General features: G+C 47.0%; 1 protein-coding gene and 1 long non-coding RNA gene across 5 annotated transcripts; both read right to left on the bottom strand.

Moving 5' to 3' along the window:
* Positions 1-616: 616 nt before the first annotated feature.
* LOC130399533 (uncharacterized) lies at positions 617-6544 on the bottom strand. Of its 4 annotated transcripts, XR_008902061.1 has the most exons (9): positions 4144-6544; positions 4002-4065; positions 2993-3058; positions 2823-2917; positions 2155-2206; positions 1766-1849; positions 1492-1612; positions 1203-1282; positions 617-1070 (listed from the first exon to the last, which is right to left on the bottom strand). It is a non-coding gene; the product is annotated as an uncharacterized LOC130399533 (long non-coding RNA). The 4 variants fall into 4 exon arrangements; XR_008902055.1 differs by having other exon boundaries at positions 1492-1649; positions 2823-3058; XR_008902049.1 differs by having other exon boundaries at positions 1203-1288; positions 2823-3058.
* A 5469-nt stretch (positions 6545-12013) lies between these two features.
* Positions 12014-18535, bottom strand: LOC130402486 (retinoic acid receptor alpha-B-like). Its single transcript, XM_056606674.1, has 8 exons — positions 18373-18535; positions 17287-17447; positions 16495-16671; positions 15679-15883; positions 15360-15427; positions 14811-14901; positions 14165-14393; positions 12014-12044 (listed from the first exon to the last, which is right to left on the bottom strand). The coding sequence occupies exons 1-8, from the start codon at positions 18482-18484 to the stop codon at positions 12014-12016; spliced, it is 1074 nt and encodes a 357-aa protein (XP_056462649.1). The 5' UTR covers positions 18485-18535.
* Between the last annotated feature and the right edge of the window lie 1796 nt (positions 18536-20331).

Here is a 20331-nt window from a genome sequence, read left to right as displayed (position 1 = left end):
TCGCGTACGACACTGACGCTCGTAATCTGTAGTGAGTTCGTGCACACTGCACAGATCCCTGAGACAAACGGCTACGCGCACACATGCAAACCCATAGCGAGTGACGTAGGACGTAAAGTCCCGCCCAGGTCGAAGTGGCGTCGATTTAGAGAGTCCCGTAGAGGGGGGGGGGGTCAAGGTGAGGGTAGAGGGGGGGGGGGGTCAAGGTGAGGGTAGAGGGGGGGGGGTCAAGGTGAGGGTAGAGGGGGGGGGTCAAGGTGAGGGTAGAGGGGGGGGGCAAGGTGAGGGTAGAGGGGGGGGTCAAGGTGAGGGTAGAGGGGGGGGTCAAGGTGAGGGTAGAGGGGGGGGGTCAAGGTGAGGGTAGAGGGGGGGGGTCAAGGTGAGGGTAGAGGGGGGAGGTCAAGGTGAGGGTAGAGGGGGGGGGTCAAGGTGAGGGTAGAGGGGGGGGGTCAAGGTGAGGGTAGAGGGGGGGGGGGTCAAGGTGAGGGTAGAGGGGGGGGGGTCAAGGTGAGGGTAGATGTGTATAGGTTATCTCATTATGGTCAGTATTAAACATCACATAATCCACAACATGCAGAAAAAGCCACACAACCAGGTAGAATTTGTTATACACGATTTTATATAAACACCACGAGTATACATTTTATAAAATCGTTTGCACATTGAAACATTTTGGGAAGCGATTTGTCCGATGTCCGAACCCATTTTGATCACAAAGCGTGTATCGTGAATCCAGCGCAGCCATCTGTCCCTAACTCTGTCCCTAACACTGAACCCCGACGCCTTGAAGGACAAGGAACCCTCCCACTGTGGGGAGGAAGGAACCCTCGATGGAACACGCTAGGTGCATCGAAACGTGCAACAGATGGTGAGAAGGTCACGTTGCGTGAGTGTGGAGGAGATGAATCCACAGGCCAAAGTCCTGTTGTGTGAGTGTGGAGGAGATGAATCCACAGGCCAAAGTCCTGTTGTGTGAGTGTGGAGGAGATGAATCCACAGGCCAAAGTCCTGTTGTGTGAGTGTGAAGGAGATGAATCCACAGGCCAGCGATGAGTGGCGGTTGTTGATCACTGAAATGTGGACAGAGGAAAACAGCATATTGTTCAGTTGACTGTCTAGGTAATGTCACGTTATCAAAAGGTTATTACACCTGTAGTCAATGAACACGATATCCATGTCCTCTTCAGCAGTGGGATACTGACCTAAGGGACTCCAGCTGGTCAGAGATACAGGCTTGACGCAGCTCAGGTCTGTCTGTCCCAGACTGGACACAGCATTTCAACTGCACCTTACAAAGACAGATGATATGAATACAAAAGGACACAATGATTCAGTTATCTGGCAGACCGTCCGAGCCAAAGATTCTTGGTGAATTCAGAAGTGCGCCATGCCATGTAGTCTGAGAACTCAGGGGTGGAACCCAGCACCATTTAATGGAGAGCCCAACACCCCATCCTACCCCGTTTAGAATTCCATCAGCAACAGACTCACCTTCCAGATGTATGGCTCCTTCAGCTCTCTCCTCAGTGGATATCCCCTTGGAGTCCACTGGGTGTCACTCGCCCCACCCTGACGTACTTCACCAGGCAGGTCCTCCATCACCTCCCTATCCCTGTTTGGGGACAAACGGGGCCGTTTGGCCTCAATGTCTGGGCACAATCAAAGTGGTAGTTTGATGGTCTGACATCAGTGGTAGTTTGCTATAATGTCTGGTAGTAAACTGTTGTTTCCCAGTACAAGTCATGTTCAGTTCATGCAAACATACCAGTACTACTTGTTGGCAGGCAGACTCATGGTTCTCCAGGTGCACGGCTCCTCCATCAGCTCTCCTCAGCCAAGGACTCCTGGTCTGTGTAAACAGTGGTGGTAGATGAGCAATTTGGGGGGGGGGGGGGGGTATTCTTGTGACGCCCGGTTTAAACCAAAGCCCTGGCTGGAGTGTTAATGAGGGCATTAAATATGATTCGTTTTATTCTTTCCAACTTGCATAGAAACTAAAGCAAATGCAAAGCAGCTATAGTTTGTAATCTTTTAAGTCAGAACACTGAAATATTCTAGTTGATGAAAATGCTGTTCAGTTCCATAAATAATTGAATCACTTAGTTCTGATCGTCACATGACTGAACACAATGATGACCCACAGCTGTCCTTTACCTTCCAGAGACCTCTGCAGTCGCATCGTAGCGATCGTAGATCCGAGCGGATCCTGGTGGGTCAGCGATACAATCAGGATATGAAAAAAAAAAAAAACATTCTCACACCTCAGTAGACAGTTTTTCTTCATTTTAAAAGGGGACATTATACCACCAGGTGTGAGTGTGATTAGCCTTACAAGCCGTTTCCAAAATCTGACACATATTACATCACTACTGGGCGTGTACACCTAGATCTGTGCTGGATAGATGAGCAACGTTTACTTCGGTCCACTGGGTAGGCTGGTAGAATGATCTGTACAGCACAGATCTAGGTGGACACGCCCACTAGTGATGTCATATGGGGCAGATTTTCAAAACCACTTGTTAGGCTAATCACACTCACACCTGTTGGTTAATCACACTCACACCTGTTGGTATAATACTTCCCCTTTACAGATTAACAACTTTCAGAACTCATGTGAGAAATCAGACGCTGCGGCCTCACATGGAGAGCAAAATTGTGAGCGAATAAATCCTGTTCACTCACAGCTCCATTAACCCAGCGACTTTTTTCTCAAAATCATTCTGATCAAAACGATGGCTGAAGAGACCGATGTAGGGCTGGTGGAGTGGCTAGTCTAGCAGCCTACTCCTTCACATTGAGGTGGCAGTGTAAGGTATAATCACCTCAGGGTCGGCTGTCCTTGCCCCCCCACCGAGGGACGTCCTTCACCAGCGGGTCCTCAGCACGGCTCCATCACCACCCCTCACAGAGTCCTGGTCTGGAGCAAAAAGCAGGGAATTTGCCTCATGTCCACCATGTTCAGTTCATGCAAACCAGTGCAAACCAGTACCACCTGTTGGCAGGTAGATTCATGGTCGTCCTCCAGATGCAGTTCCTCCATCAGCCAAGGGCATCGGGTCTGTAACAAACAGGGGTGGTAGTTGAGCAGTGGGTGGGATTATTCTTTGGACGCCTCTTTTAAACCATTCTGAACCAAAGTACTGGCTTTTGGTGTAAAATGTAGAGGAATAGAAGACACTGCAAGTTAAAAAAAAAAAATAAGAACCATGCACACACTTGAAAATGTGTTATGCAGGAGAATGGTAGAACATTCTGTGAATTCAACAGCACACATTTGAAATTTGACTGTTAACATTATTCTAGTCTTCTGCCTCAGCTGAAACCCAATATTTAAAACAAACGATAAAACTTGTAGAATTCTTGTACCAGTAGCGTAGACTCTAGCCTTCACATTTAGGGGTTAGAGTCTCAATAAAACTTTACTGATGGCTCCATTAAGCCAAGGACGGTTTTCTCTAAATCTGCCATATTAAAAATATGCACATGAGAAAAAATATTTAACTTCAAGCTTACAAGTTGACTCGTTGAGAAATGTATAAACTACTACTGTCAGAATGAAAATCTGAGAAAGATAATAAAAAATAATCTGCCTCAACAATTAGTTTCAGAGCGGCTTGGAGATGGTACCCTGGTCCACCCTGCTGCCCCATTACTGGTCCAGGTAGTGGGGTTACCCTCTAGTCCCCAGCCTCAGGTCCAACCAGCTGTGTTGTACAATATTTAACTAAACCTTGGGAGACGACGTGCCATTTCTAAACTGCTGTAAATTAGCTTTATTAATCAACTACATTTACATTGAGGGCATTTAGCAGATGCTTTTAACCAAAGCGATGAGTACATTTTTCAGAAAGAGAGGCAATAAACTAGACACAGGTTGGACGTCTTCAGGAAGCAGACTCCCAAACACTAAATCAAGGTACTGAACCATCATAATCAAGCACATTAACATCCAATATTCATCCTTTTAACGCAAAAATCAACATTGATCGACAGCCACTTACACCGATAGAGCCTGGTTCACCTGCTCGGCCACATCTCCTCCCACCGACCACGCTGCAGAGATCACTGAGAAGATCATAATGTTATAAAAGATTGGTAAATACTGTGGGAATCAATGTGAAAGCTTCAATATCAAACACTCACATGTGCGGTTGGATTGACATCTTCTGCATCATACAGGATCAGGACTGCAAGGCCTGGAGTTTCCCCCCCGTCTGTTAGCACAACATTCATCCATTTAAAAACACCACAACGCGCTTTACATCACTGCCTCACCAATAATAAACTGAACATCAATATAAGAGTTCTTGGTCACCACGTATCTTAGTTGCCTTGTGCTTAGTTTGATTTATTCAAAAGTCAAAGGTTTATGGTAGCATTTGCGCAACAATTAACTTTACTTTTCTAAACAGCTATACCATTTGATAATACGTGAATAAGCACACTTACATTTAACCCTTCCTTTTGTTTCTGAAGTCTAGCAGAAACTATATTGAGCAGATCACAGCCCAGATATTTAGAACACTAGCAATATCAATAGTAATTTAGATAGTAAAATGATACTTAGCCACATTCAGCTGCTGGGTTGTTGAAGAAATAAAAAGCCGTAGTAGGTAAATGCCGTTGTCTCCATTTTTTACGCGACCCGATAAATGTATGCGCAGAAAATCGAGAGTTGATTGTAGAGCGCAGTTATCAAAGTAGTTTGCGGTATTTTGTGGGATAATTAAAAATATATATATTTTAAGAGTGCCCTTCCTTATTTCTAGTGCATAAGGATTTACCAATAATCGCAGATGGTTACCTATAGAAATGGGGCACTGCCAGATTACCTTAATTGGGTACGCTCATTAGTTATGAGGTTTACGCAAATGCCAATATTGATCGTACTGCCAGACGCCATAATAAGGTGTGGATGACATAACGCAATTGCCAATCCTGATCGTACTGCCAGACGCCATAATAGGGTGTGGATGACATAACGCAATTGCCAATCCTGTTCGTACTGCCAGTTATCCTCCACCACACAGTACTGCAGCATTAGAGCTTCACAGACTGCACAAAACTAACTACCAACCTCTACAGAAACCCCAAGCCCCGTCATACTGGAATCGTAACGTTCCGGTACGAACCATCCCTAAGTAACGTAACCAGCACCTCACCTTGAGCTGAACGACGATGAAGATCTTGTGGTCGTCTCAGTGCAAAATACAGCCAACAGACTTACCTTGAGGCGATCTGGTAGTTTGTTGCTGTTGGTTTATGTACAAATCATTTTGACTAAACATTTCAGTTACCCCATTTAACTAATTACCTACCAATTAACAATGCTTGCCAGTGTACAAAAAAAGCTAACTAATCTGTCTTTTGGCTACTTCCTCGCTTCACATCGCATGAGCATTGTCATATTGATCCGGGTGTGGTCCGAGTGGCCAGAGATGCATGTTAGGATACTGTGCTGTCTGAAGTCTACTGTTCTGTAGACGTGCCCCCCTCCGGAGAAACAGTGTTCAAAAGGGCTGTTGCATCAGTTACATGACCTGGAACATCCGTCAAGACTGTGACAGGGACTCCCCAAGGAGAGACGCCATGGGTAGGATGCGAGGGCTCTTTCTCAGCGACTAGAATACACCACAGCGCCTACGGGAGGGAACCATTGCACACATTTCAATATTCCTCTTCATAGATCTTGAAGCCCCAGCGAGGATTTCTTTTCCTCCTCAGCTGAAGAAGAGCTTGGTTACAGCATGAAGAGAACCCTAGTTGGGATGTTACCAAGATGGTTTCTGATTCAAAGGGGGACCCAACTCCCAGGTCCAGCTAGCATCGACAAATGCATTGCAATTCAGCCCAAGAAAAACCTGCATCCCAGCACAGGAGTCCAGAAGATACGATCCACAGGGCCTGCCAGCCAACCATCATGTCGGGGCTAGAAAGGGCAGCCACGTCGCCGTCTTTCAAGCTTGAAGGACCATTTCCTAAAATGTTGTGATGTATAATAAGTGCGTATCCCCATGTCATCACGCTCACACATGGTATGCCTCGTCACCCTGATCACGCCCGGATGAAGAACCCCAGGCCAGGTAGAACCCCGACTACATGAACAACCGAACCAGGTAGAACCCTGACCACATGAAGAACCAGGCCAGGTAGAACCCTGACCACATGAAGAACCAGGCCAGGTAGAACCCTGACCACATGAACAACCAGGCAGAACCCTGACCACATGAACAACCAGGCAGAACCCTGACCACATGAAGAACCAGGCCAGGCAGAACCCTGACCACATGAACAACCAGGCCAGGTAGAACCCTGACCACATGAAGAACCAGGCCAGGTAGAACCCTGACCACATGAACAACCAGGCAGAACCCTGACCACATGAACAACCAGGCAGAACCCTGACCACATGAAGAACCAGGCCAGGCAGAACCCTGACCACATGAACAACCAGGCAGAACCCTGACCACATGAAGAACCAGGCCAGGCAGAACCCTGACCACATGAACAACCAGGCCAGGCAGAACCCTGACCACATGAAGAACCAGGCCAGGTAGAACCCTGACCACATGAAGAACCAGGCCAGGTAGAACCCTGACCACATGAAGAACCAGGCCAGGTAGAACCCTGACCACATGAAGAACCAGGCCAGGCAGAACCCTGACCGCATGAACAACCAGGCCAGGCAGAACCCTGACCACATGAAGAACCAGGCCAGATAGAACCCTGACCACATGAAGAACCAGGCCAGGCAGAACCCTGACCACATGAAGAACCAGGCCAGGCAGAACCCTGACCGCATGAAGAACCAGGCCAGGCAGAACCCTGACCACATGAACAACCAGGCAGAACCCTGACCACATGAAGAACCAGGCCAGGCAGAACCCTGACCACATGAACAACCAGGCCAGGCAGAACCCTGACCACATGAAGAACCAGGCCAGGCAGAACCCTGACCACATGAAGAACCAGGCCAGGTAGAACCCTGACCACATGAAGAACCAGGCAGAACCCTGACCGCATGAACAACCAGGCCAGGTAGAACCCTGACCGCATGAACAACCAGGCCAGGTAAAACCCTGACCACATGAACAACCAGGCAAGGTAGAACCCTCGCCATGCCCACCTGAAGAGCCACAGGCAGTCCAGTTGTTTTCCTTCAGACTCAAACTCTTCCGCTTTGATGAGCCTGAGAACAGGGACGGGATTTGATGGAAGTGGTGAGAAGGTAATCTGATTAGGTCACCCCAGTGGTGGGATGGTAGGTATCGGACATCCCAGTAGCTGGTAGTTATCGGACATCCCAGTAGCTGGTAGTTATCGGACATCCCAGTAGCTGGTAGGTTTCAGACATCCCAGTAGCTGGTAGGTTTCAGACATCCCAGTAGCTGGTAGGTTTCAGACATCCCAGTAGCTGGTAGGTTTCAGACATCCCAGTAGCTGGTAGGTTTCAGACATCCCAGTAGCTGGTAGGTTTCAGACATCCCAGTAGCTGGTAGGTTTCAGACATCCCAGTAGCTGGTAGGTTTCAGACATCCCAGTAGCTGGTAGGTTTCAGACATCCCAGTAGCTGGTAGGTTTCAGACATCCCAGTAGCTGGTAGGTTTCAGACATCCCAGTAGCTGGTAGGTTTCAGACATCCCAGTAGCTGGTAGGTTTCAGACATCCCAGTAGTTGGTAGGTTTCAGACATCCCAGTAGTTGGTAGGTATCGGACGTCCCAGTAGTTGGTAGGTATCGGACGTCCCAGTAGTTGGTAGGTCATGAACGGACCAGACCTTGAACAGAGCAGGGATTGGTTGGTAGGTCTTTACAGTAGGATTCTCCTCATCCCATATGAACAGCAGGCCGATGAGCCCTCTGCTGGCTCAGATGCAAGCCTCTCTCAGGCTGAACTGCAGAGTAATGGAGGAGGCCAGCTGGTCCTGGAAGTTCGGTCCTCTTAAATCAGAACCTATGGCGGTAAGATCCCACCAAGGACCCTTTTCGTGACTGCAGCTGTGCTCTACTCCAGCTGCGGAGGTAGAGAAACCGTAGCTACGGCTTCAAGATGTATGGTGGGCAACGTTGAAATGTGCTCCATGGTTCTCTAGCGAAGGACCGAGGTGGTGTTCTAGTCGTTGAGGAAGAACCCTCACCTCTCATCCCCGGGCGTTTCTCCTTTAGGTGAGAGCCTGTCACCATCTTGAATGACATCCCAGTTCATGTAAATGACTTCACAACCACCTCTTAGACACATGCCTTCACCTGAAGGGGGCAAGTCTACAGAGCTGGAGGCTTCAGACATCACAGAACCCTAGCATGCATCTCCGATCACTCAATCTGAACCCTCATCAGTACGGTAACTCATGTGACGTGATGCAAAGTTCAGGAAGTAGTGGCGAAGCATGTCGAAAGAAAATCTAGACAAAACCTTGGAGTATGTTTTGGCTGCACTCTGAGAAACCCTATGTTACTATTCTCACAATTCACTTGGAACCTATACTACACCCCTTCTAACACAGCATTGACACATGTTCAAACTAAACAGGTAATTAGCCCACGTACCAACAAAAAACATTTAAATCATTCACCTTTCCACCTCAGCCAACGAGGAGGCCAAAACAATGCCCCAGCATAAAGAGGAAATATAAGGACTTACAGTTCGCAGTTTCTTCTTCATGGTTCAGTTTTGATACTCACAGAATCACTTTCTCCTCCTTGACCTGTGAAGTAACGGAACGAGCAGATTCGTTTTAGTGCTCAAACCACACCACTGAGGCAAAGTTGATTCAAGCTAACTTAATTTGAATTAATCATGCATTCCTTTCCCCAAATATTGGCACCAATCTTCTCCAAACTACCTTTAACCTGTAGAAACTTCATTAAAACTTGATACTAATCATTTTTTAACTTTATTTTGGCAGTTGTGTATAGTTTAGCTGCATCTAGACTAATATACTTGAAAGAAATATATCAAATTCTTAAGGGTTTTAACTTTTAATTTGTTTTGTTTTTAAAAGGCAAAAATCCACCTAATAAAACGATCAAGGGCTTAATAAAAAACATGATTTGGCAAACGCATCAGACTCTATAGACGTCTTAAATCAGCCCACACAACTAGCACATTGAATCCACATTTAACCACACCACCTGAATAAATAAATGGCCTATAACCACGCAAAAACACTACAAATGATGTCCAATTACATCAAGAACCAACATTAAACATCAAGTAAGCCTAGTAGGAAAATAAACGTTCTACTCACAGCAGGTCCAGATGTGGTGGTCCGTTTACTTCGAAAAGCGTTCGTTACAAGGACTGTCATTTGTCACACAAAACCGGGAAACTCCAACCAAGTTCTGGTTAAACTCCTAAAGTATACATCACCGTACCTGGGAGACGTTAGACGGTTAGTGGGGAGACCAACCTGCTTAGTTTGGCCTACTGAGCAGCAGACAGGTAAGTTAGAGATGACTGAGCACGAGTCGCCACATGCAGGTGCTCATTAGCGCGGAGCGTGGCACTAATTAGTTAAACCACGTGCAGATGCGGCCCAGCGGGTTGCCTTGGTAACGGATATGCGACCACGCAAATACAATCCGCCGCCACGTGTCGCATTCATATATTTATTTATTTATTAGAGATTTATATATCTATATTTATTCATTTATTTATTATTATGATAATAATAATAATACGTGAAGCTATCCGTGGTGGTGAGGAAACGTGCGTGAAGCGCATGCGGCATGCCGCATCTGACAGTACGACGCAACCAGACGCCTGTGAGCGACGCGTCTCTGTCCATGTGCGTCTCTCTAGGGGACTCTCTAAATCGATATGGCGAGTGCACAGATCCCTGAGACAAACGGCTACGCGCACACATGCAAACCCATAGCGAGTGACGTGGGAAGTAAAGTCCCGCCCAGGTCGAAGTGGCGTCGATTTAGAGAGTCCCCACTGGGGTCACCCTTTTCGGTGGGTCGCAGAATTCGGTGTAACACCGGAACCGGACTGAATATCGCTTGAATATCCACTTAAAACTAATTCAACGTGGTATGGTACCCAGGCTACATTAACGCTAATAAGCAAAATAAATTCTAAATCCGGCTTTTCTTTTATAGACTCGGGAGTTCAAATTAAAACGAGGTAGGTTTTTTTTGGTCAAATACATGCTACTGACAGTGTTGCCAGATTGGGGCAGATTGTGCGGGAAATCTGGCCCAATCCGGCAACACTCGGTGACTGCTGATCTCAATGCACTTCTGCAGCAAGGCGGACGGACCATGTGTTGCGTTAGTGAGAACATCGTTTTGTGTCAGGGAAAGCTGGTGCGTTGTAGTGTTTGAGTCACCCCTCAAATGTTGCTAAAAGTTAACGAATAAAATATATCAGCTGTAGTGCTTTTAGGAAAAAAAAATGCATTATCTAGGGTTGTCTGAAAATATTCAGAATCTAGCAACTCAATTAATAAATTGGCATCAGAGATGCCCCTTTCCTACAGCTCCACTAGGTGTCGCTGTTTACCAACATTAGCCACGATAGTGAAACAAACAGGTTGGTTTCACAAACGTTTGTGGTTATCTACAAAAAAAGAGCAATTTCTTGTCTTTTATACATCTGCATCCACACACTAACACACACTAATATTTTTAGTGTCGTAGTTGACATGCAGTACAAAGGCAGTCTCCAGAGTATGGCCTAACTCATCATTTATCAGGTAGGAAAGTGGTTTGTTGATATATCCAGTTATTGGCTATAACATTAGTGAAATTAATTCTTATTAAATAGAAAATACACTTAGGGAATGGACATAACACCATTCCATGAGAAAAAAAGAGCCAGAGGCTGTTAAAAATCACAGTGAGGTAATTTATTCAGTTCAGTTCTAAGACATCACAATAGCAACACACTCTGACGCTGTGTTGTGCATCCACTTTCCTTGAGAAGGTTTAACGTGTTTTCGCTTTTCTTCAGCAGGTACAGACAGGTCCATTCTAAAACAGCTTGGTTCTCAATGTGCGTTCGGTGTGTTTCTGAATGTTGGTGGTTAGACTTTTAACAATAAAAAATTTAGTTTGGACAGTAGCTTGCCAAAGTCCTTTATCAAACACATGAAGTCTGGTTTCCCAAAACACTGAAAATCACAAATCAATCTCGGGGGGGGGGGGGGGGGGGGGGATTGTGGGAATAAAAAAAAATTGCAATTTTACATATCCTTGAGGTGCCATTATTTAGAAAGTAAAGTGTTAAAGAAAGCTTCAAAACCACGTTTTTGTAAGCAGTTGTATATTTTACTGTTGTGCTTGCTGGTCTGTCTTCCTCCTACAACATTCACACGGATCCAGATTGACACCATCGTTACTATACGCTTTTTCAAACTTTGCTGTTTCGTTCGTTTGAACCACTGAGGCAGTCCAACGCAGACCTGAAAGGAAAAGATTTGGGCAGAGCAGTAGTAGATGAGGCAGTGTTGTTGTAAGTCTTCTAGTGTTTTGGTGATAGAAACCAGTGTGTATTAGAAATTAACTGGTAACCTGGGTTACCTTTGGTCCGGCATTGATTTAATATTCCTTTGACATTTTCGTTTTTTTTTGGAATTTAAGGACAGTAGTAAAGTTTAAAATAAAAAATGTTTCCTTATAAAAAAAACTAAAACCGAAATGCTCATTGAACAAATTTCATAATGTGTTTGTTTTTCCTCATTTAAATTTAGAAAAAGAGTTTGGTCGAATTGAACGAATTCATTGAAAAACAGACCCAGTGTATTGTAGTTGGAAGCTGCAGACAGGGCTGCAGCCTCCAGTATGCATTCACAATACCCACTTGAAGACCAGGAAGTACATTCTCTCCCTTAACGTCTCTGAGAAAATGTATGGTGGCTTTTTTTTACATTTGGAGGCTTTCGACATCGTTTTTCTCTAAATGTGTGGTTGGTAATATGATGCAAAGATTGTATGTTTTTCCACAAATGATAATATTCTAGTCATGTCGTCATGGCATGCAAAATACAGATCAGAAAATACATACAGGGTTAGTTTGGCTTGGTGACCTGTTCAAACTGGCTAGTGAAGAAAAATAAGGTTGCCCAACACAGTGAGCACAGATAGTTTGAAAGCGACACACAGAGAACCACACCGTGAACACTGTGTGGTTCTGCCCACTTGTAAGACTTGTACATTAAAAACAAAGAAAACAGCAAACAGTTACTTACGAAATATCCACAAGTGTGCTAGTGTGAAAATGCTATGGCAGTTAGTGAGTGGCAAACACACAAAGTCATTATGCCCAATAAATCTCAATACAAACACAAGTCACCCGTCAATGTGGAAAACGGGAGCGTATCTATGTTCCCCGGGTCCTATGTTCCCCGCTTTGTATATGATCGGGGAACATAAGCAGCTAATCTTCTTTTTGTAGGATGGTAGGGGCAAGCCTTTTTCGTCTCTGATTCGCCTGTGATTGGTTAGAATGGCTCTCCTCCGATTGGTTATGGTTAGGGTTAGGTTTAGGGTTAACCCTAAACCTGACCCTAACCCTTTGCACCCGGGGAACATAGGACCCGGGGAACAGAGGGATGACCCCGTAGAAAAGCTGTTAGCCGCGAGATACGTGTCGTGCTAACCAGGCTGTGGCTATATTGGCAATGTAGCAACACAGTAGTGCTAATGCTAACGCTAACACCGTCTCTGCACGTCGTCAGCCTTACGGCCTTGAGGACAGAAACCTCTGGTTAAATGCTATTTTCTGATTTAACAAAACAGTGGAGATGAAGGAAAACAGAAGCCTCTTATTTAGCTTTTCTTCGCCTCTTTAATATCTTTTAATGTCTGAGAGGTAAGCCCACCCTGTAGGTGTTTCGGGACAACATTTGGTTTTGGTTTGTGTGTTGATTTGGGTCTCGATGTTGTGTTGTGGTGCTGGTGACGTTTATGTGACAGGAAGTATTGTGTCTGTGCTGGGGTGAATATATTTATATATATTTATATAATATATCAACTAAATATCTACATGCTAACTCTGCATCATGAGTCTCCATTCTGACAGCCTACTTTACTGAGCTGTCACGTGTCACCCCCCCCCCCCCCCCCCCTACCCAATATGTACAATAGAATTTCCACAAACTCATATACTGTACAGGCATTTTTACATCGTCTCTTCCTCACTTTTTATTTTTTCTCGTTGAAAAAAAAATCAAAATAAACCATGACAAGGTGGAAAGAAGGAGTATCAGTCCGTCCTCCGCAACGCACATTCTTCAAACCAAACGACCGCAGGGTACATCCGTCCGCACATTCAACTCGTCCGGCCATCGCATACGAGCCAAGCATCTGGTGGGGCTGGGGGGGGGGGGGGGGCGGGGGGAATCTGTTCCGTTCCGGTCCTCCCCTATACAGCTCGTGTACCTGACTGAGATCGGTTTCACCGTGGCACCGTTTCAAACCAGGAGATTAACGTTTTAAGAAGATGGCCACTACAAAAGCGCAATTCGACCCCACAAGTTGGTTCTGCTGGTGAGTTTGGGAACTTTATCAGGGTTCATGGTTCAGCTGTTTGTTAAGAGTGTCCCGAGGCGGGAATCGATGCTGCATTCCGTTTCCGGACGATTCAGTGTTTTTGCCTTTTCGGGCCGACGCTCCATCATATCATCTTGGGTCCGTCCGCGTTCACCCAAAGAAGCTAGTTCTTCTCCCACCCGTCTCGGTAAGCATGGAGGTGTGTGTGTGTGTGTGTGTGTGTGTGTGTGTGTGTGTGTGTGTGTGTGTGTGTATGTTACAGTGTCTGGGTGTCACGGCGGGAATCGGCCAGTGTCATCCTTTCCGTTTGAACCGGGTATATTTACACGCTTTCCCCGTCTCACCGTTCTGATCTCAGCGCAAATATCTGTGAGGACCAATGAGTGGAGAGAGGGGCGGGACGTCTGTGGGCCCCCGCCCCCTTTTATCCGCTAACACCAGCACCGCCACGCCGGGTGGTGCCACGGCATGTCTCACCGCCGCGTGGAGGGACGAAGAGGTGGCGGCGGGGGTCCGTGGTGGGGGGGAGGATGGATGGATGTGTGGAGGGGTTGGATGACCGACAAAGCGGATGGGTGAGGGTGGGGGCGGGGTGTTCTCAGGGGATGGGGGTGGGTGCGCACGGGGAGGAGGAAGAGGAGGAGGAGGAGGAGGAAGGGGCGGGCGACGGCGTGCCCGTGCTGCCGCCGCCGCTCGCGGGCGCGTCCCCGGCGTCGCGGTCCTTCCTGCCCCTCCTCCTCTTGCCCCCGGCCCCCGCCAGCCCGTCGTCGGCCCCCTTGCCGCCGCCCCCCCCGGCGCCCTGGCCGTCCAGGCCCTCCGAGCTCTCCAGCATCTCCTGGATGAGCGGCGGCATGTGGCCCGGGATCTCCATCTTCAGCGTGATCACCCGCTCCGCTCCTGGGGGGGGAAAGAACAGGCAGAAAGAACCGTTGAGCATGTGACGCCCGGGGCGAACGCTGTGTGCTGATTGGCCGACCGTGATGGTCCGTTTGCACAAGTGATTGTTGCCGTTTTCGGACTCCCGGAGATCTATAATATCTAATACTATAATATATTATCTATATAATATTATATATATAATATCAAGGCCAAAAGCTGTGTGTGCCTCTGCATGATATAATGAGTCTTAAAGACTGCGTCAGGATCTCAGATGTCTCGGGGACTTCCACAACAAGTAACGACTCGTACACGGCGGAGAAGGAAAGAAACGTTGGCGTTCACAAGAGGTAAGCCCCCTCCCTCCTACACTCGCGCGAGTGTTTTGGAAGTTTGCGCGATCGACGCGCAGAAAGGTGTGATATGAGCGCGTCTTACCCTTGACGCTGATGCTCCGGAGGTCGGTGATCTTCATCAGCATCTTGGGGAACATGCTGGGCTTGTCCGGCCTCCTCCTCCTCACGTAGATCTACGACGGCAGAAGAGGATCGGGGCTTTAGGAGGATTTCTACTTTTTAAATAACACACCGTGTTTCATTGCAGGTGCGAGCACATTTTATATGCAAGGCTGGAGGCTTGCTTAAGCATCTTGTTTACGCTACTGTTGGATATTAGTCTGTTCAGGTGGGAAATACACAGACATTTCATTTATTACCTTTTCATTTAGGGTATTTAGCAGACGCTTTTATCCAAAGCAACATACAATAAGTACATTTTCTCAGAAGAAAGAGAAACAACCATATATCGCTGTCGGTACAGGATGTTCATAGAACCAAGCCAAGCACTTACACTTGTTTGGTTAACCCATTCCCCGCATACAACAAAGATAGCTAGGATAAGACGCTACACAATGCCAAGTGCTATTTTTAAGTACAACCTAAACATAAGTGTGCACATTAAGTGCCCGTTAAATGTAGAGTGTAGTACCTTCAGAGCCTCCAACAAGGGCTCCTGAAGAACGTCCACCTTATCGGACTGCTCCAGGTCCTGTCGGTCTGCGGACACACACACACACACACACACACACACACACACACACACACACACACACACACACACACACAGAGACAAGCACACACGCACGCACAGAAACAGACACACACACACACACACACAGAAACAGACACACACACACACACACAAACAAATGAATTAGAATTTGGCGACAAAGAATAATGGCTGTTCATCAAACCTTTTATAACTTATAATGTTGTCGTTCCTCTGATTGTCTCTGAAGCGTCAGTACCTCCGCACAGCAGGCAGATGGCGCTGAGCAGGCCGGTCTCGGCGTCGTCCATCTCCAGGGGCAGCAGCTGGCTGGCGAAGCTGAACACCAGGTCGGTGAGCGGCCCGAAGCCCGCGTTGTGCATCTGGGTGCGGTTCAGCGTCAGGCCGTCCGAGAACGTCATGGTGTCCTGGTCCGGGGTGTAGCGCGTGCAGATACGCAGGATCTGGGGGTGGGGGAGGGGAGGGGCAGGTGGAGGAGGTAAGTGGGAGAACAACACCTGACAGATAGTGGCGCTGGGAGAGCCATTTGAATGAGATGACCGGGAGATGGCATGGTTTGCTTAGAGGAAGGTGCTTCAAGCCTGGTATGGACCCAAGCTCGCTCATGCATAGTTGGCGTAGAGGCTGGCTACTGCCCAGTGAGCATTCATGGTTGTAGAATAGTGATTAAGGCAGAGGGCTTTAATATAGCATAACAAATGGTTATAAGATAATAGCAATGAAGCTAATTACATTCAGGGCATTTAGCCGACGCTTGTATCTAAAGCGACACCCATTCACACACCGATGGCGGAGTCAACCATGCAAGGCGACAGCCAGCTCGTCTGGAGCAGTTAGAGGTGCGAGGTGTTTGGAAGGTGGCTAGTTCGATCCTCGGATCAGCCAAGCAAAGTGACACTTCGCTTGGCTGAGCCGCATGCAGGGCGACAGCCAGCTCGTCGGGAGCATTTGGGGTTGTGCCTTGCTCAGGGACACCTCAACACCTGCCACCCAATAAAAACAAGAAGAACCGAAAACAACGTCGGATGCTTAAGGAGACGGGAGGCCCACTCACCAGGATGTCCAGGCAGGCGGCCTTGAGCAGGGTGATCTGGTCGGCGATGGTGAGCGTGGTGAAGCCGGGCAGCTGCTTGGCGAACTCCACCGTCTTGATGATGCACTTAGTGGACAGCTCGCTGAACTTGTCCCACAGGTTGACGTCCAGAGCCACGCGGTGCTCCGCGCTGTTACTCTGAAAGGATCAGACGGGAACACTGTTGACTTTTTTCTCTCCGTTGAACCTTCTCTTGAATGTTCACCTGAACTCTGCCTTGCCTCCTCCCTTACCACCCGCACTTATTGTATGTTGCACGTCCTGGAACTTAATGTACGCACTTATTGTATGTTGCACGTCCGTAGTACTTAGTATCGTGCAGCGTCTTATCCTGGCTATCTTTGTTGCGTACAGGGAATGAGTTAACCAAGTGATTGATAGTGCTTGGCATTTGGTTCTATTAACATCCTTACTCAACCGGCAGCGAAATATTGTTGTCTTTCTTCTGACAATTTACTTATTGTACGTCACTTTGGATAAAAGCGACGTACAATAATTTCTGCTAAATGCCCTCAATGTAAATGCAAATGCTTTCCCCTTTCCAAGCACTAAAGCCTGAACGAACACACACACACACACACCCACACACCCACACACACCCACACACACACACACACACACACACACACACACACACACACACACACACACATCCACACACATCCACAGACACACACACACACACACACACACACACCCACAGACACACACACACACACACACACGTGCGCGCGCGTCCATGCGGCCCCTCACCGTGGTGTACTTCCCCAGCTGGCAGAGCGAGGGGAAGGTCTCCTGGTGGGCCCGTCGGACGCGCTCGATCATCTTCTCCTCCTCGGCGGTGAGGACGTACACCTCGGACGGCTCGGCGCGCTTCTCCTCCTTCTTCTTCTTGGCCCGGTCGTTTCTCACCGCTGGGGGGGGTGGGGTGGGGGTGGGGGGAGACACACTGTCAGAGGCCTGAAGGTCTGACGGACAGGTCGGCGATGGCTGGTGTGTGATGATTTATTAATAATTTGAATACGTTCAGCTTTTCTAAATGCTCAAAGTCGCTTAACAGAGTGAACAGAATACAATTATTTAACAATACTGTATATAAATCAAAAGATCAAACAGGATAAAAACAGGTAGCTAAAAAACTGAAATTGATATATTAAACCAGGAATATTTAAAAGGTGGGAGTGTAAAGAAGGGAAGGAGGTTGTGTGTTGAACGCGATCTTGAAGAGGTGGGCTTTGAGGGCCTGTAAATAATGGGCGTGTGCTATTTACGGGAGGATCAAGGGGTTGTGTTCAGCAGGCCCGTTCGTGCAGTATAAGAGAAGATGACAACCGCAGGCTAGAAGAAGGCCTTTTTTGGTTAATCAATCGACTACGTGCATTGTATTGGTTTAGGATGGCAAGGAAACCCCACCAAAACAGCTTGTAGTGTGTCTAATAGGAATCCTCTCTGTCAGAGCATGGCACTGCATTGGCTAAGCAACACCCAATGGCACCACACAGCCACTAGAGGGGGCTGTGGGCACAGGTTAGGAGAGGGAGGACAGAGGGGCGTGGTAAACTGGGAGAGAGACACAAAAACACACACATACATATGTTGTATACATACATATGTGTGCGTATGTATGTATGTATGTATGCATGTATGTATGTTTGTATGTATGTATATATAAATATATGTGTATAGATATATGTGTGTATATACATACATATTACAATATATATATATATATTTCTGTATATATATGTGTGTGTATGTATGTATGTATATATATATATATATATATATATATATATATATATGTACGTGTTTACATTTCTGAAAGACCAGGGTACTCACACTCCTTGGACATGCCCACGTCGAGGCACTTCTGCAGACGGCAGGACTGACACCGGTTGCGGGTCACCTTGTTGATGACGCACATCTTTTCCCGGTGACACGTGTACGCCATGTTCTTCTGGATGCTGCGCCGGAAGAAGCCCTGGGAGGAGGAGAGGAGAGGAGTCAGACACTACAGCCAGACACCACAGTCAGACACTACAGCCAGACACCACAGTCAGACACTACAGTCAGACACTACAGTCAGACACTACAGCCAGACACTACAGTAAGACACTACAGTAAGACAACACAGTCAGACACCACAGCCAGCCAGACACTACAGTCAGACACTACAGTCAGACACTACAATCAGACACCACAGAGAGACACTACAGTCAGACACTACAGTCAGACACTACAGTCAGACACTACAGCCAGACACTTCAGTCAGACACTACAATCAGACACCACAGAGAGACACTACAGTCAGACACCACAGTCAGACACTACAGTCAGACAATACAGTCAGACACTACAGTCAGACACCACAGAGAGACACTACAGTCAGACACTACAGTCAGACACTACAGTCAGACACTACAGCCAGTCAGACACTACAGTCAGACACTACAGTCAGACACTACAATCAGACACCACAGAGAGACACCACAGTCAGACACTACAGTCAGACACTACAGTCAGACACCACAGAGAGACACTACAGTCAGACACTACAGTCAGACACTACAGCCAGTCAGACACTACAGTCAGACACTACAGCCAGACACTACAGTCAGACACTACAGCCAGACACTACAGTCAGACACTACAGTCAGACACTACAGCCAGACACTACAGTCAGACACTACAGCCAGTCAGACACTACAGTCAGACACTACAGTCAGTCAGACACTACAGTCAGACACTACAGCCAGACACTACAGCCAGACACCACAGTCAGACACTACAGTCAGACACTACAGTCAGACACCACAGCCAGACACCACAGTCAGACACTATAGTCAGACACTACAGTCAGACACTACAGTCAGACACTACAGTCAGACACTACAGCCAGTCAGACACTACAGTCAGAAACTACAGTCAGACACTACAGTCAGACACTACAGCCAGTCAGACACTACAGTCAGACACCACAGTCAGACACTACAGTCATACACTACAGTCAGACACTAACTGCAGGCTACACTGGACCATTTACATATCCACAATAGGAAGGCATGCTGATTTGTTTGGATTTTGTTTGTAAGAGAGAGAGAGAGAGATCCAATATACATTTATATTACAAAATATCAATAAACATATTTATGCATTTATTTACATTGATAAACAGACATACAGATATATATATATATATATAGATAATATATATATATATGTGTGCATATATACATATATATATATACCCACACATATATACTGCATATATATATATATATATACACACAGACATATATACATTTACTCACATATGTGTATATGCTGCTTTATGTAAGGGATAATGAGCCCTCACATTGACCCCAATTGAGGCGCACAAATGCACACACACACACGCGCACCGCAAATACATCATTGTTTGGATGACTAGTTGAGTAAGAACTGTGTGTGTGTGTGTGTGTGTGTGTGTGTGTGTGTGTGTGTGTGTGTGTGTGTGTGTGTGTGTGTGTGTGTGTGTGTGTGTGTGTGTGTGTGTGTGTGCGCGAGTACACAGAGCTGATCAAAGTAAAGAAGCTTAGCAGGCTAATGGCACCGAAAAGATACTGACCTCTAAACCAAGAGGTCTCTCTCTCTCTCTCTCTCTCCCCCTCCCTCTCTCTCTCTCTCTCTCTCTCTCTCTCTCTCTCCGCTCTCTCTCTCTCTCCTCTCTCCTCTCTCATCTCTCTCTCTCTCTCTCTCTCTCCCTCCCTCCCTCCCCTCCCTCCCCCCCCCTCTCTCTCTCCTCTCTCTCTCTCTCTC

This window comes from Gadus chalcogrammus, chromosome 2 (assembly GCF_026213295.1).
Source record: "Gadus chalcogrammus isolate NIFS_2021 chromosome 2, NIFS_Gcha_1.0, whole genome shotgun sequence".
Taxonomy (NCBI): domain Eukaryota; kingdom Metazoa; phylum Chordata; class Actinopteri; order Gadiformes; family Gadidae; genus Gadus; species Gadus chalcogrammus.
Note: the sequence above shows the minus strand (reverse complement) of the source record. Positions and strands in the feature narration are given on the sequence as shown.

What these genes read in the sequence shown, in the direction of transcription:
- LOC130402486 (XM_056606674.1), bottom strand. Translation starts at nt 18,484, where the DNA reads ATGGCGTACACGTGTCACCGGGAAAAGATGTGCGTCATCAACAAGGTG. An exon ending in CGTGGGCATGTCCAAGGAGT is followed by an intron (nt 17,448 to 18,372) that starts GTGAGTACCCTG and finishes CACCCCCCCCAG; the next exon opens with CGGTGAGAAACGACCGGGCC. An exon ending in CATCTGCCTGCTGTGCGGAG is followed by an intron (nt 15,428 to 15,678) that starts GTACTGACGCTT and finishes GTGTGTCCGCAG; the next exon opens with ACCGACAGGACCTGGAGCAG.